The sequence below is a fragment of the Oreochromis niloticus genome, linkage group LG4, assembly GCF_001858045.2.
Source record: "Oreochromis niloticus isolate F11D_XX linkage group LG4, O_niloticus_UMD_NMBU, whole genome shotgun sequence".
Classification (NCBI taxonomy): domain Eukaryota; kingdom Metazoa; phylum Chordata; class Actinopteri; order Cichliformes; family Cichlidae; genus Oreochromis; species Oreochromis niloticus.
In genome coordinates, this window is record NC_031969.2 from 25,851,498 (window position 1) to 25,863,569 (window position 12,072).

Sequence of the window (12,072 nt, forward strand, 5' to 3'; positions counted from 1 at the left end):
TGGGAGGATTTCTTCTTTTTCTTAAGAACATGACTTTCAGAAACACTTCATCTGCTGTAGATCGTTTTTGTTTTGTTCTTTCAGGCCAGTGACTACTTCTTCTGTCCTCCACTTGTCTCGATCCATCAAATTCTTTCAAGGATGCACTGGACATTAATTCAGGTTATGTCAAGTTTCTGGATAATAACCTTTTGGGAATCACGTTGTTAGTACAAAAACCCTATTTTATGTCTATAAACCTGTGTTTTCTTTGTTACACTGTATAATAACAAAGTGCCTATAGACATAGTTCAAAATTAGTTATTTGATGGGTTATTATGTGTAGCAATGTGTAACTGTGGTTTTTTGCCTTGAGTGTGGTACTTTTTTTCTTGGTACTTTTTTAAGTCCGAGTTAAGTGGGTTAAAAAACGACTGGGCTGGATTTAAAAGGAGTGGAAAGGCAGCCAAATGTCCAAAGGGGAAAAAAAGAGTTTAGAGACCTCGGAAAGCCTGGAGGGTTATTGCTGAAGACTTTTTTTTTTTTTTTTTTTGTTAAGATACTGAAGACTTTTGCAGTCCTGCACTAAGCTTGTAATGTCACCTTCTCACCATTTGGTGAAGCAAACCCTCGAGTTCAATGTTTTCAGCCGCTTCGAAATGACACGAAGAAGAAAATGGTGACGAAGAAGAACACGACGTCGCCGGAAAACGCCATTTTGTTGTTGAACCGGACCGGTGGTGTAGAAGCATCGAGAAGCGTCAGTGAAGGTAACATTTTTCTTTTCATTTATCGTTTTCATTGAAAAATGCCATATAGTTAAGCTTTATAAATATGGATTTCATTTGAACACAGAAGAAGGCCGCTGGTGTTTAAGTCCTGCAGCTCGGTTGGTTTGAAGTTGTAGCCGCTTTGAGCAGGATACTTTAAAGTTCATAAGCTGTTTCCTTAGCAGTTTAACTTTAGCACCATTGTGTTGACTTAAGAAGTTTTTGACCGCTGGGTACACACCCTTATTAAACAGTAATCAATAACTGTATTAGGCGGTGGTGTTTTTGAGCTCACTATGATCTAAATGGCTAATATTACGCGTTATTCCGCTGGTTCACGACCATAGCACAGTTAGCAAGCTAGCGATAATGAGCTGTCACTTAGCGTTAACGTCACACAGCTCCAACTCACCCATAAAACCTTAAAGGAGATTAAAATAATTTCTTTTCTACTGCTTGGTGGCTTAAAGTTGCCATCAGCGCCATTTAAATTGCACAAGAGCACTGAAACCTTATTTTCAGATTTGTATTTATTTATTTTTTGTTAATCAAAACGGCTTTAAACGTTTCGTCTTACGGGGGTTGATCGGCTGACCAAACTGAGGGACAGGTTTGAATCACAGAGCTAAGTAATAATAGTCGGTGGTTTAAAGACACTTTTAAGACTTTTTGTCACCCAAAGGTTCCACAAAAAAAAAAAAAAACTTCGCAGAAACAGTCGCACCTCTTTCATTGAATGGGAGGATGGGTGGCACTTCACCTCTGTGATCCTGTCAGTCCTGTTTACTCAAAGAACTGCTTTTCACCTACTGAACATCACTTCCTCATTCCTCGGACCAAAAGCATGATGTTTAAGGATGTATAGGAAGCTGAATCAGGTGTTAGGGATGCACTGCTGCTTCCTATGAGGTTCTTAGAGGGTCACAGCACAGTAACTGGACCATTTTGGGTAGTGTGTTGTGAAATCTTCAAACTCATTTTTTTTTTTTTAAGTGGTGACATCACTCTCCCACCCAGCAGTGATCATCCCTCCTTAGTTCGCCTAATTTGCTGCAAACTAAGCAACTTTGTCACTAGACTTGGGGACTTTTAATAACCCTTTAGCTGTCTTTTCCTGGCTCATAATGACCCTGTGTGGGTTTGAGTAAGCGCAAGAGCATGATCAGTCCATTCGTAGTAATGGTAATGAGTCTGTCTTCGATCACTTAACAGAAATGTGTCAATTTTCCTGCTATTTATGACTAATTGATTTGAAAGGTGTATTTAAGTAATGCACCACTTTAAAAAAATGGAAAACCTTGCCTTCTAAGCACCCAGTAAAGCACAGGAGCATAGTGCTCCTCTGTGAGAGTGGATCAAACTTTCTTGCAGAATCCAAGTGAAGTCTCTGCACTTTGTAACCCTATCCCAGAGTTTACATGTAAACACAGACATTTCTTTGAGGTTATAAAATTAAGCACAAGTCATCAGCCTTATAACGTTAATGCTGCTTGTAGGTGTGTTTATGTGCATCATGTGCTCAACCCAAGTACCACACCTAACTTTAAACTACCAAAAGTGACCAGGTGTGTGTCAGCGTCTCAACACAAAGTCCAGAGTTGATGTATGGAAACGGATTTGACAGTATGCATCAGTTGATATCAAACTCCCTTAGGTCCATAATTAAATATTTCATTAACATTACAAGACTTGAGTGTGCATTAACTGGCCTAATATAGAGGTGGAAAAAATGTGTTGCTATCATCTGTTTTTATAAGATTCTGTTCCATTGCTAATACGCAATTTTTCTTTCAGCAATAATTACTTACTGTGGGATAATAATTACTTTTTTCCCACAGTAGTTTTTAATTACTGTGGGAAAATAAACTAATCTTTAATATTTTTTCAGGCTTTCAGCTCTTCAAAACACCTTCAGTCTTTGAATGATTAGCCAACACTGTAATGTTACATAACAGAGAAAAGACAAATATTGACCTCTGATGTGATACCGTAAAGCTGTCTTGTTTCCTGAAAGGCTGCTTGCTGATTCCAGTATGTTATTCTACCTCTCATATTTGTTTTTCTCAGTTCATAATAGCTTAGGAGATCCCATTATCTTTGTTTGTTTGATTTTTTTTTAATTATTATTCTCCCCAAACATGGATATTAATATTTTGAAATTTAAAACTTCAGTGCTCATCTCAAAAAGCACTTTAATTTGTTGATGAAATCAATCACTTTTTATAGAGTCACTAAATATCGGTTTTCTAAACATAATTAATGCTTTCTGTTTGTGAAACTGAGAGTGAGATGCATCCCAGAGCTGGATGCTGAAAAGATAACAGTAAATTTAGTTAGCAGTAAATCCACATATTCCAAATCTCTCTTTTAAATCTGTCCTTTTCTGTTCCTCACACTGGAGGTCGATGCATTAATGTCGCAGTGAGCTTGTAACACTCGATTCTTGTGTTTTGTTTTGGGGGGTTTTTCTTTCTTGTTTTTAGACTACCGCTATTTTTATCAAGCCTCAGGCATGCAAAAAGTCGGTGTTTATTGTGTGCATTCAGTGGGCGTTTTGAGGAAGTCTTTTTGACACTGGTAAATTCGCATCTTGGGTTTACCACATTCATGCCAGATAATCAGCAGGAGCTGCTGGTCTCAAGTACATGTTGTAGCTGTGAAATGACTACAAAATACTGTTCACACTTACAGTCAACAAACGGCGTACATTTGACCAAACGGAAGCACTCATTATGATCCAGCTGTTGCCACTGGCCACATTATAGCTCAAGTTTTACTTGCACTGTATGCTCACATGTATGCTGTGATTACAGCTTGCAGTAGTGTAAAGACAATGGTGGACATTTACTGTCTTTTTTTTCCAAAGACAAACTGTAATGACAATTCATTACATCTAGTGACACAACATGAGTCAAATATAATAACAGAAGTAAACCTATGGTAGTGTTTTCAATCGAATATAATTGCTTAGCACTTTAGTTCCACAGTAACAAAAGGAACTTAACCTTAAAGTAACTCTTCAGTTGAAATTGAACAATATTTTTACTTGGGATGTATGGTACAGCTTTTTAGCAAGTTGCTTAAAACGCTGCTTTTCCACCATGTAACCTTATTGGCAAGTTTCATTCACTGTTTGCACTTCCTGTCATACAGAGTCTGTCAAGCCAGTGCTACAGTAGTGGCGCTGTAGAAGTGTAAGCTTCCAACCTTTTAGGCGATAACCCGTGGGTGACACATGTCTCTCGCTTTCAGATATGTCTGGGCTTGTTGTTGTGCATACTTAGGAAGGTAAACACATGGTACATGAGACCTTTTTTTTTTTTTTTTTTTTTTTATCTCTCCCTTTTCTTTTTTATAGCACATAAAAATGTAAATAGATTGCACAGCCCTAAGCCTGGTGTTTTCAAAGCTACTGAGTGGTCGTCCTGTGTTCTGCCTGCTGGATGCTACACAGTGCTCTTGGCTGCGTCATTTCCAAAGTGAGAACACAGCAGATGCTCACAAGCTCCAGCTTTATGCTACATGTGAGAAATAGCAACTTTGGGGAGTGTCTCACCGTGATCTGACTTTTTCAGTAGTTTTTGTGAAAACAACTTATGCCTCCTTTTTAAAAAAAATTTCATTTCATTTTTTTTTAAGGAAAAAACTTCATTATGCTGACTAGGAATACTAAAATACTAGAATTTAACACTAAACTGCACTGATTAGAACAGATGCGATCCGTACAACTTTCCACCCTGCTGGTTAAGAACATTTTGGCTTCTTGCAACTCTTGTATTTCTTCTCCCAGCTATTAAAGTGACCTTTAATTGTTTAGGTGACTAATCCTATACATACCCTTATCCAGTATATATCATCCCTATTATAGGAAGCTATCAGGAAGGTATAAAAATGGATCTTGTCCAAGTTTACACCGGATAAAATGCTGAGCAGCACAAGCTGGTTTGTTCTGTCTCATAGTTGTCATGAAACATTTTGTAAAAGCTCTAAATCAAGAAAGTAGAAGTAGGGTTTACGAGGAATAAAACTTTTTGGTAAAAAATTATTTAAGCTGTAAATTTACTTTATGAAAACAATATCTAGTAAGGCTGTATGGTTTCCTGTATGGTTTGGATAAAGAGTAAGTTTACAGGTTAGTGTTTCGATGACATATTATTTTTCAAATGGTATCAAATCTATGTGCTTAAACCTGTCCCTCAGACTTTGAAGATGAGACCACAATTTATGAGAAAAAGCAGAATTTCTGGCATTTCAAAAGGCTTAAAATAAAAATGTTTTCCCTCTTTATCTGTATGTAGTGAAACCTCACCTCAGTAGTTCATCTGATCAGGTCATCTAACTAGGTTAAAAATGTGCTGCGGTAATTTCACTAAACTATATTAGCGTTTACTAAATGAAATCCCTTCCCACTTTTCTAAGTAGTTAACCAATTACTCATTTGTTATTAAGACAACCTCTGTCAGCTTATTAAGGGTAATGCTTTGTACTGGTTCTTGTTTACCTTAGCCACAAGCTTGTTGGATACCCAGGACAAGCAGCAGTGCCGCTATGGCCTCTGTTTAACTTGGGAGGTGCGTTCGCAGCAGCCGTTTACTTAAAGGGCAAATATTGTGTTTCATTTTAGGGCCAGGAGGAAGTTACAGAAGTTCTTTTTATGGTCATTAACACTGACACAATGAGGAATATAGGGAACAGTAATAATGAAACTTTTCTGTTTGGGATATTTAAAAGTAGAAACTTAACATCACCCTCTGATTAGGTTTATGTTTGTGGCGACTAATTTCTAAGTTCACTTAAGAAGGGGAAATCAGTTGGACTAACCGACTAATTTAAAACAAGAAAGACTCGGCTATCAAATTAATCTGAGAACCGTTTATAGGACAATGCCAAAAACTCTCTAAACAAAAGCATTTGACTTTGACCACTTAACTGCGCAGCACTTCACATCATGGTTTCCAAATGTTCCACGTTTCTTCCGCATGTATCCACGATGTTATTCTTTCATCTTTTAAATAACCAAGAATTATTGGGTTAACAAAAACAGATTCATGGTGTTTCTCAACAACGATGGTCCATCTTGTAGCAGATGGTTACATAACATTTAGGGCGCAACAATTTACCAGCATTTGGCATCAGTGGAAATGTTTAATAATTGGATTAAATGACTAGAACGTCTGGCACGACCAGTGACAGCAGCAATGGTTAATCGACTAGTTTCGCACATTCCTACTTCTGATGTCAACACTTGAGCTGTCTTTGTGAAAATGCTTTTAATTTGGTATCACATTATCCAGAGACCTTGCAAACTGACAGTTTATCTCCTCCTGCAGGTGAGACAAGATGGGAAATTTTGCTAGCCTTTTTAGTAAATTGTTTGGAAAGAAGGAGATGAGGATCCTGATGGTAGGACTGGATGCTGCTGGAAAGACCACCATCTTGTACAAGCTCAAACTGGGAGAAATTGTTACCACAATCCCTACCATTGGTGAGTCATCCCCTGCATTGTAATGAGAATTTCATTGCTTGATACAAAACATTGAAATCTTGGCGTTAAAAAAAAAAAAAAAAAAAGCCAACACACTGTTGAAACTTGTTTAAACCTTCCATCACACACTTTTCATCCACAGGTTTTAATGTTGAGACGGTAGAATACAAAAACATCAGTTTTACAGTGTGGGATGTCGGCGGTCAGGACAAGATCAGGCCGCTTTGGAGGCATTACTTCCAAAACACACAAGGTGAGATAACTTTTATCTTTTCCACTTTGGTGTATAAGAATTAGTTCATGGTTGCCCTCAAAACTGACCCTTTTTACTTTACTTTTAGGCCTCATCTTTGTAGTGGATAGTAATGACAGAGAGCGAGTGGGTGAGGCGAAGGAGGAGCTGATGCGAATGCTGGCTGAGGATGAGCTGAGAGATGCTGTGTTGCTCGTGTTTGCAAATAAACAGGTGAATTTGTGTGTTTAAGAAGTCGCCATATTTAACCCCCTTTCAGATGAAACCGTGCAGAATATTCAGAATTCATTACTAGAAATTACAGTTGTACTTGTATCAGGTGAAGGTTATTGTATTTATTTGAATACATCTTAATTCAAAATCACTCAAGAAGGTAAAAACTACACATCTGGCTGCATTACCTTACAACTAGTTGCAAAAAATGTATAAGATGGAAACATCTTATACATTTTTGAAATGTAAGGTCAATAATGATGCAGATCATGGTTTCAACTCTCTTCCTTTTTTGCTGTACTTCAAAATAAAAGCATTTTTTATTCGAGGTAACCTATCCAGGGGACGCTTGTTATTAACGGTTAATTTCTGCACCTGTAGGACCTGCCCAACGCTATGAATGCAGCTGAGCTCACAGACAAACTGGCTCTGCACTCCCTGCGTCACCGTAACTGGTATATCCAGGCCACATGTGCTACTACTGGAGACGGTCTCTACGAGGGTCTGGACTGGCTTTCAAGCCAGCTAAGGAACGCAAAATGATCAATCACTGCCAGCTCTGTCTGCGGTGTTTTGGGAGACTGCACTGGTCCTGGTCTCACGCTCTCCTCTTTTTTTCCCCCTCTATTTTCTCTGAAGCGTCGGACCTTTTGGCTAGTGCTCCCCTGCATTTGTACTGTATGTGTGTGTTTGAGTATTTTTGGATGAATGGACGAACGACTGTGCATGTACGTGTGAGCTAAGTCGGAGCAGCCCTGCTGTGCCTTGAACACAGTTAGCTCTCAAGACATCTCATTCCTCCAGTGTCAGCACATCCAGAGGCACTGGTTCCCACAAAGCAGAGAACAACACAACATTATTGCTGTGGGTCATCTTTCAAGAATGTTTAGAATCACAAAAACCAAAAGGTAACAACAATTAGGTTTTTACATCAGCCTGTCATATTAGAATTCAGACCATTTTCACAACTGTTTTTTTTTTTTTTCTCCTCTCAACCTTGCAAGATGCACTGTGCTATGTAACCAGTGTCATTTTTGGTAAAATAAAGTATAATGTGTTACATCCTGGAATAGTTCATGTTCTTTTGAAAATTATGCATTTTGACATTTTTAGGGATTGGATAAAGTTACATTAAAAAAATCTTTTAATTCCATAAACGTGTAGATCCTGTTGATAATCAGATTGTAATTGAAGTCAGTGTGTCTGTGAATCTTCCACATTAACTTCCTTAGATTTTGCAAAATTCAGGTCACACCATTTTGCTTCTGATAGTTATCTGTTATTGCGCCTGTCTTTTCATGGGGTCTTAAGTTTTTTTTGCAGAGGATTAGAAGAAGCATCATCACTGGGTCTACAAAAGGCAATAAATGTTGCATGTTTACATGTGTGGAGGAGAGTGTTGTAGCTACTGGGGTCACTGGTGGATGTGTGTGGGTTTCATCTACTCCCCACTCATTGGAACAACAAGGCCTTTTTTTTTTTTTTTTAGAGTTGCTCCCACTCTGGCTTTTTATTTACTGGTAGATTTATTTTCTCTTGTATGTAGCTCCTTGGTTTAGGGTCTCTTTTCTATTATATTATCTTTGTTAGTCTTTATCCACGCATGGCCTGGTGTGGGTTTTTTATTTTTATTTTGTTGCTCTCGGGACCAGTTGGTTGGTTTCAGGAAGGGTTCATTGTGTTTGGTTCAGCACGAGGTCACCAGAGGGGACGCGCATATGCTCTAGACCACATTGTCAGCACTGTGACAGACGGTACATTTGTACGACAAGTGTATCAGTCAGTTCTGTAAATGCTTTCTTAATGCTTCAGTGTTTTCTCTGCATGTAGCTGAGGTGCTTCTCTTGGTGTCATTTACGTCACATCGGGCCATTTGCACAACCTCATCAGCTTGCACAACACAGGGCTGTGCGAAGACGGCAGTTTATCTCTCAGCTGTTACAGAGAACCCGTACACAAATATGCTCCCAATTGCTCACACCAGCAGACAGCTGAAGTGTCCCAGTAACACTGTTACAGCAGTTCAACCAGTGACATCATGTTTTCCCTTACACCCACTAATTCTAAAGGATCCCGCATTTATAAAGAAACCAATCACCCCCACATTCCTTACTGAGTTAAGACAACTCTAAGGTCATATCTACTGACCTCAAAAGGGAAAATTAATGTTCCCTTTTTGTTTTTCTAAAACTGGACTTTATTTTTAAAAAAGAAAAAAAAAAGTTTGCTTAAATGAACTAACCTTTGGGCTTTCTTCATCCTATATATATCATTTACTAAACAGCAAGAAATACAGATGTGTGTGTGCGTGTGTATATATATATAAAAATCCTGTAAGAAAATGTATTTTAATGTCATCCACCTGCTCTTGTTCAGATGTGAAGCTTTAATTTTCGTTTCTGTGAAAATTACATGGTACGTGCATATGTATTTCTTAATTACCTTTTATGCTTTTTTTTTTTAAACCCATCTTGTAACGTCTGATAAATGCACTATAATAAAGAGATCTCTATTGTAAGTCTTCCTGACTTCTTTTTTACAAATCAAGTCAGTTTGATTAAATTCTTCAAAAGCTGCAATGTCACATTTAATATTGCATTAAAAACTGATTACAAAACTAGTTGACATAAATCTGAGGGTCAGCACAGCATGAACTTTAGTCAAAATCTTAGGCATAGTTTGAGTTATAATAGCTTGTTGCTGAAATATTTACGGCCTTAATCATTTCTATTAATGGTGGTGTCAAGAATTGTAATTCCCTTTGAGTCACCTTTTCCTGCTTAGTAAAGTCAGCTAGTTGTTAGTCATCACACTTAAATATCAGAGTTAGAGTTATTTTAACAGGCCAGGGATCTGTAATGTGTGTCACTTGTCTCCCAAAACTACTCTCAAACAGCTTTGTTACAGATACTTTATTAGGCGTGCCAGTTCAACCGCTCGTTAACACAAATACTAAGTAGCCTCACTCTACCAACGTTCAGATGGTAGGTTCAGAATTTGGTGTAAACAACTTGAAAGCATTGATCCATGCTGCCTTGAATCAATGGTTTAGACTACTGGTGGTGCAGTGGTGTATGATGAAAATTGTGTTGACCACACTGTCCTATCATATCAAACTGGCTCCTTGACCATGATGATGCCCTGTCCGCAGATGGCCTCCACAGTCACCAGATCTCAATCCAACCAAATCTTTGGGGCGTGGTGAAATGGGACATTTGCATCACAGATGCTCTCATGTCAGTATGGACAAAAATCTCCTAGAAACATTTCAGGAGATGTGTTGAATCTATGCCATGAAGAATTAAGGTAGTTCTGAAGTTAAAAAATAAATAAACAGGGGTCCATCCCTGGATTAGCAAGAAGTACCTAATAAATTGGTTAGTATACAATTTTCAAGATTAAATTTAAACGTAGTCTTGCAGTTCCTTCATATCACCGCTGGGGGGCACACTTACAACACCAGATCACTAACCTGTTAAAGCTCCTGTTAGTTCTAAAACAAAGGCGGAAAAAGTATTCAGGGCAGTATGATTCATGCTCCTGCTGGAATGATATAAATATCTTTATGGTATGGAAATTAGACCTTTGTTATTAAATTTTTTAAATATTTATATTTTTATGAATAAAAATATGAGTGCAAAAACCACACTAAAACCTAACTAACCACACTAATGCATGTAATTGACACATGTCAATTACATGCATATGAGGGAAACTAATGACCCACCTACCCAGATGTACCCAGATCAGACATTAGTCACATATTCTAACAATAACAGAAATTATTTTTAAACACGCCCAACTGTCACAGGCTTAATTTCAGCTTGCTGAGTATGGCATAATGAAGACCAATGTTCACTGCAGGACAGACAGCACCAGTGAAGACGAGGATGTATTCCTTACAGTCGGAGAGCCAGCAGACCACTGTTCACCCTCCTTTTCCACTCCATCTGAAATTCAGGTGGCCAATTCTCCATAGAGTTGTTACCTTGGAAACAGCACCTTATAGAGAGCAACTGAGAAACACGGAAAAAGGAGCGCAGGAGACCAGACACGGACTGTGATCCAGGTTTTCATGTAGAACATAAAGAGCGATCTGTCATCATGGCCTCATAGAGACACTATTTGTCAACTCGTATTAACTGCCGTTGCCCTTTATCTTAGAATTGCAAGATGTTCAATAACTAGATCTGGTTAGTTTTATATTCTGTGGTCCTTCTCTGTAACTGAGACTGAGCTGAGATCATTATCATCTCTCCTGCCATAGTATATCAGAGTCTCTCCCACACTCTGACTATCAAATAAAGCTGAAATGACCTGAAGTAATTTCCACAAGATATGTAGATTCACACTCTGCCCCTCTCACTCACATCGAGCTGCACTTGACCTTTGGTAGGTACTCACTGTGGATCCACTAAATCTCACCTTGAAGTGTGACATCACACTCTGTAGTTTCACAGCACATTAACTCTTGGTTCACCCCAGCATGACGTCCACTTTTCAGCGTGCCTCTTTGTGCTAACATTGTTACTTCTCTCTGACCTCCTGCTGTAAAAAAGTGTATCTAATCAAGAACTGCACAGAAGCAGGATTTTATATTTCACGCATGTTTCCATTTTAACGCTATTTTATATTTTTGCGTCTTATTATGGAGAAAAATCTAAAACTCTTTATTGAATTATTTGTCATTGTTGTCATTCCATCCATTTGTCAGTTTTCTTCCACACAAAGTACATAGGGATGGGTAGAAATTTTACATTTTTAACTTATATTTTCCAACATTTTTGACCCATCATAACTTCATAAGTACAGGAGATAGCCACATACATTTTCTTAGTAATATTTTGTCTAACTATAACTAACTTTGAAGATCAATATCATGTAATATGTCATAATCTCAAAAGCAAAACCCCATCGATTTAAAGTAGAGTAACAGAAACAAGGAATTGTATGAATGTTATATCGAGTTTACCTATTGTTATTTTGTTGTTGTTGTTTGTTTGTTTTGGGGTTTTCTGTTGGAACTTGGAAAAGTGCAGTTTGTGTAAACTCTCAAGAGTCATGCAGTACAACCATGTGGGACAGATGGTTGGTCAAAAAAAGTAACAGGATCTTCTTGCTCTGACTCCATCTGTTCATGCCTTCATTAAATATACTGAAGTTGCTGTAAATTAAATTCAATTTAAAAAAAGATCTGCTTATTCTGAGGGCGTCAGGTGGGAGGCACTGACATTTTTTTAATGAAATGACCAACCAAAAAACAGGTTCCTCCCACCCTTTCAAACCAAGATTCAGAAGAGAATCTGTTTCTTCCATCCATCAATTCTCTTCACCGATGCTTATCAGGGGTGCTGGAGCCTATCTCAGCTACC

General features: G+C 38.1%; 1 protein-coding gene across 1 annotated transcript; it reads left to right on the forward strand.

The window, feature by feature from the left end:
- Positions 1-602: 602 nt before the first annotated feature.
- arf2a (ARF GTPase 2a) lies at positions 603-9,218 on the forward strand. Its single transcript, XM_003442049.4, has 5 exons — positions 603-749; positions 6,080-6,234; positions 6,377-6,487; positions 6,576-6,700; positions 7,082-9,218. The coding sequence occupies exons 2-5, from the start codon at positions 6,090-6,092 to the stop codon at positions 7,241-7,243; spliced, it is 543 nt and encodes a 180-aa protein (XP_003442097.1). The 5' UTR covers positions 603-749; positions 6,080-6,089; the 3' UTR covers positions 7,244-9,218.
- The last annotated feature ends 2,854 nt before the right edge of the window (positions 9,219-12,072 follow it).

Bases quoted from the DNA above. Each gene is read 5' to 3' on its own strand.
- arf2a (XM_003442049.4), top strand. From the start codon at position 6,090: ATGGGAAATTTTGCTAGCCTTTTTAGTAAATTGTTTGGAAAGAAGGAG. The intron at 6,235-6,376 runs GTGAGTCATCCC...TTTCATCCACAG, and splicing joins TACCACAATCCCTACCATTG to GTTTTAATGTTGAGACGGTA. The intron at 6,701-7,081 runs GTGAATTTGTGT...CTGCACCTGTAG, and splicing joins TCGTGTTTGCAAATAAACAG to GACCTGCCCAACGCTATGAA.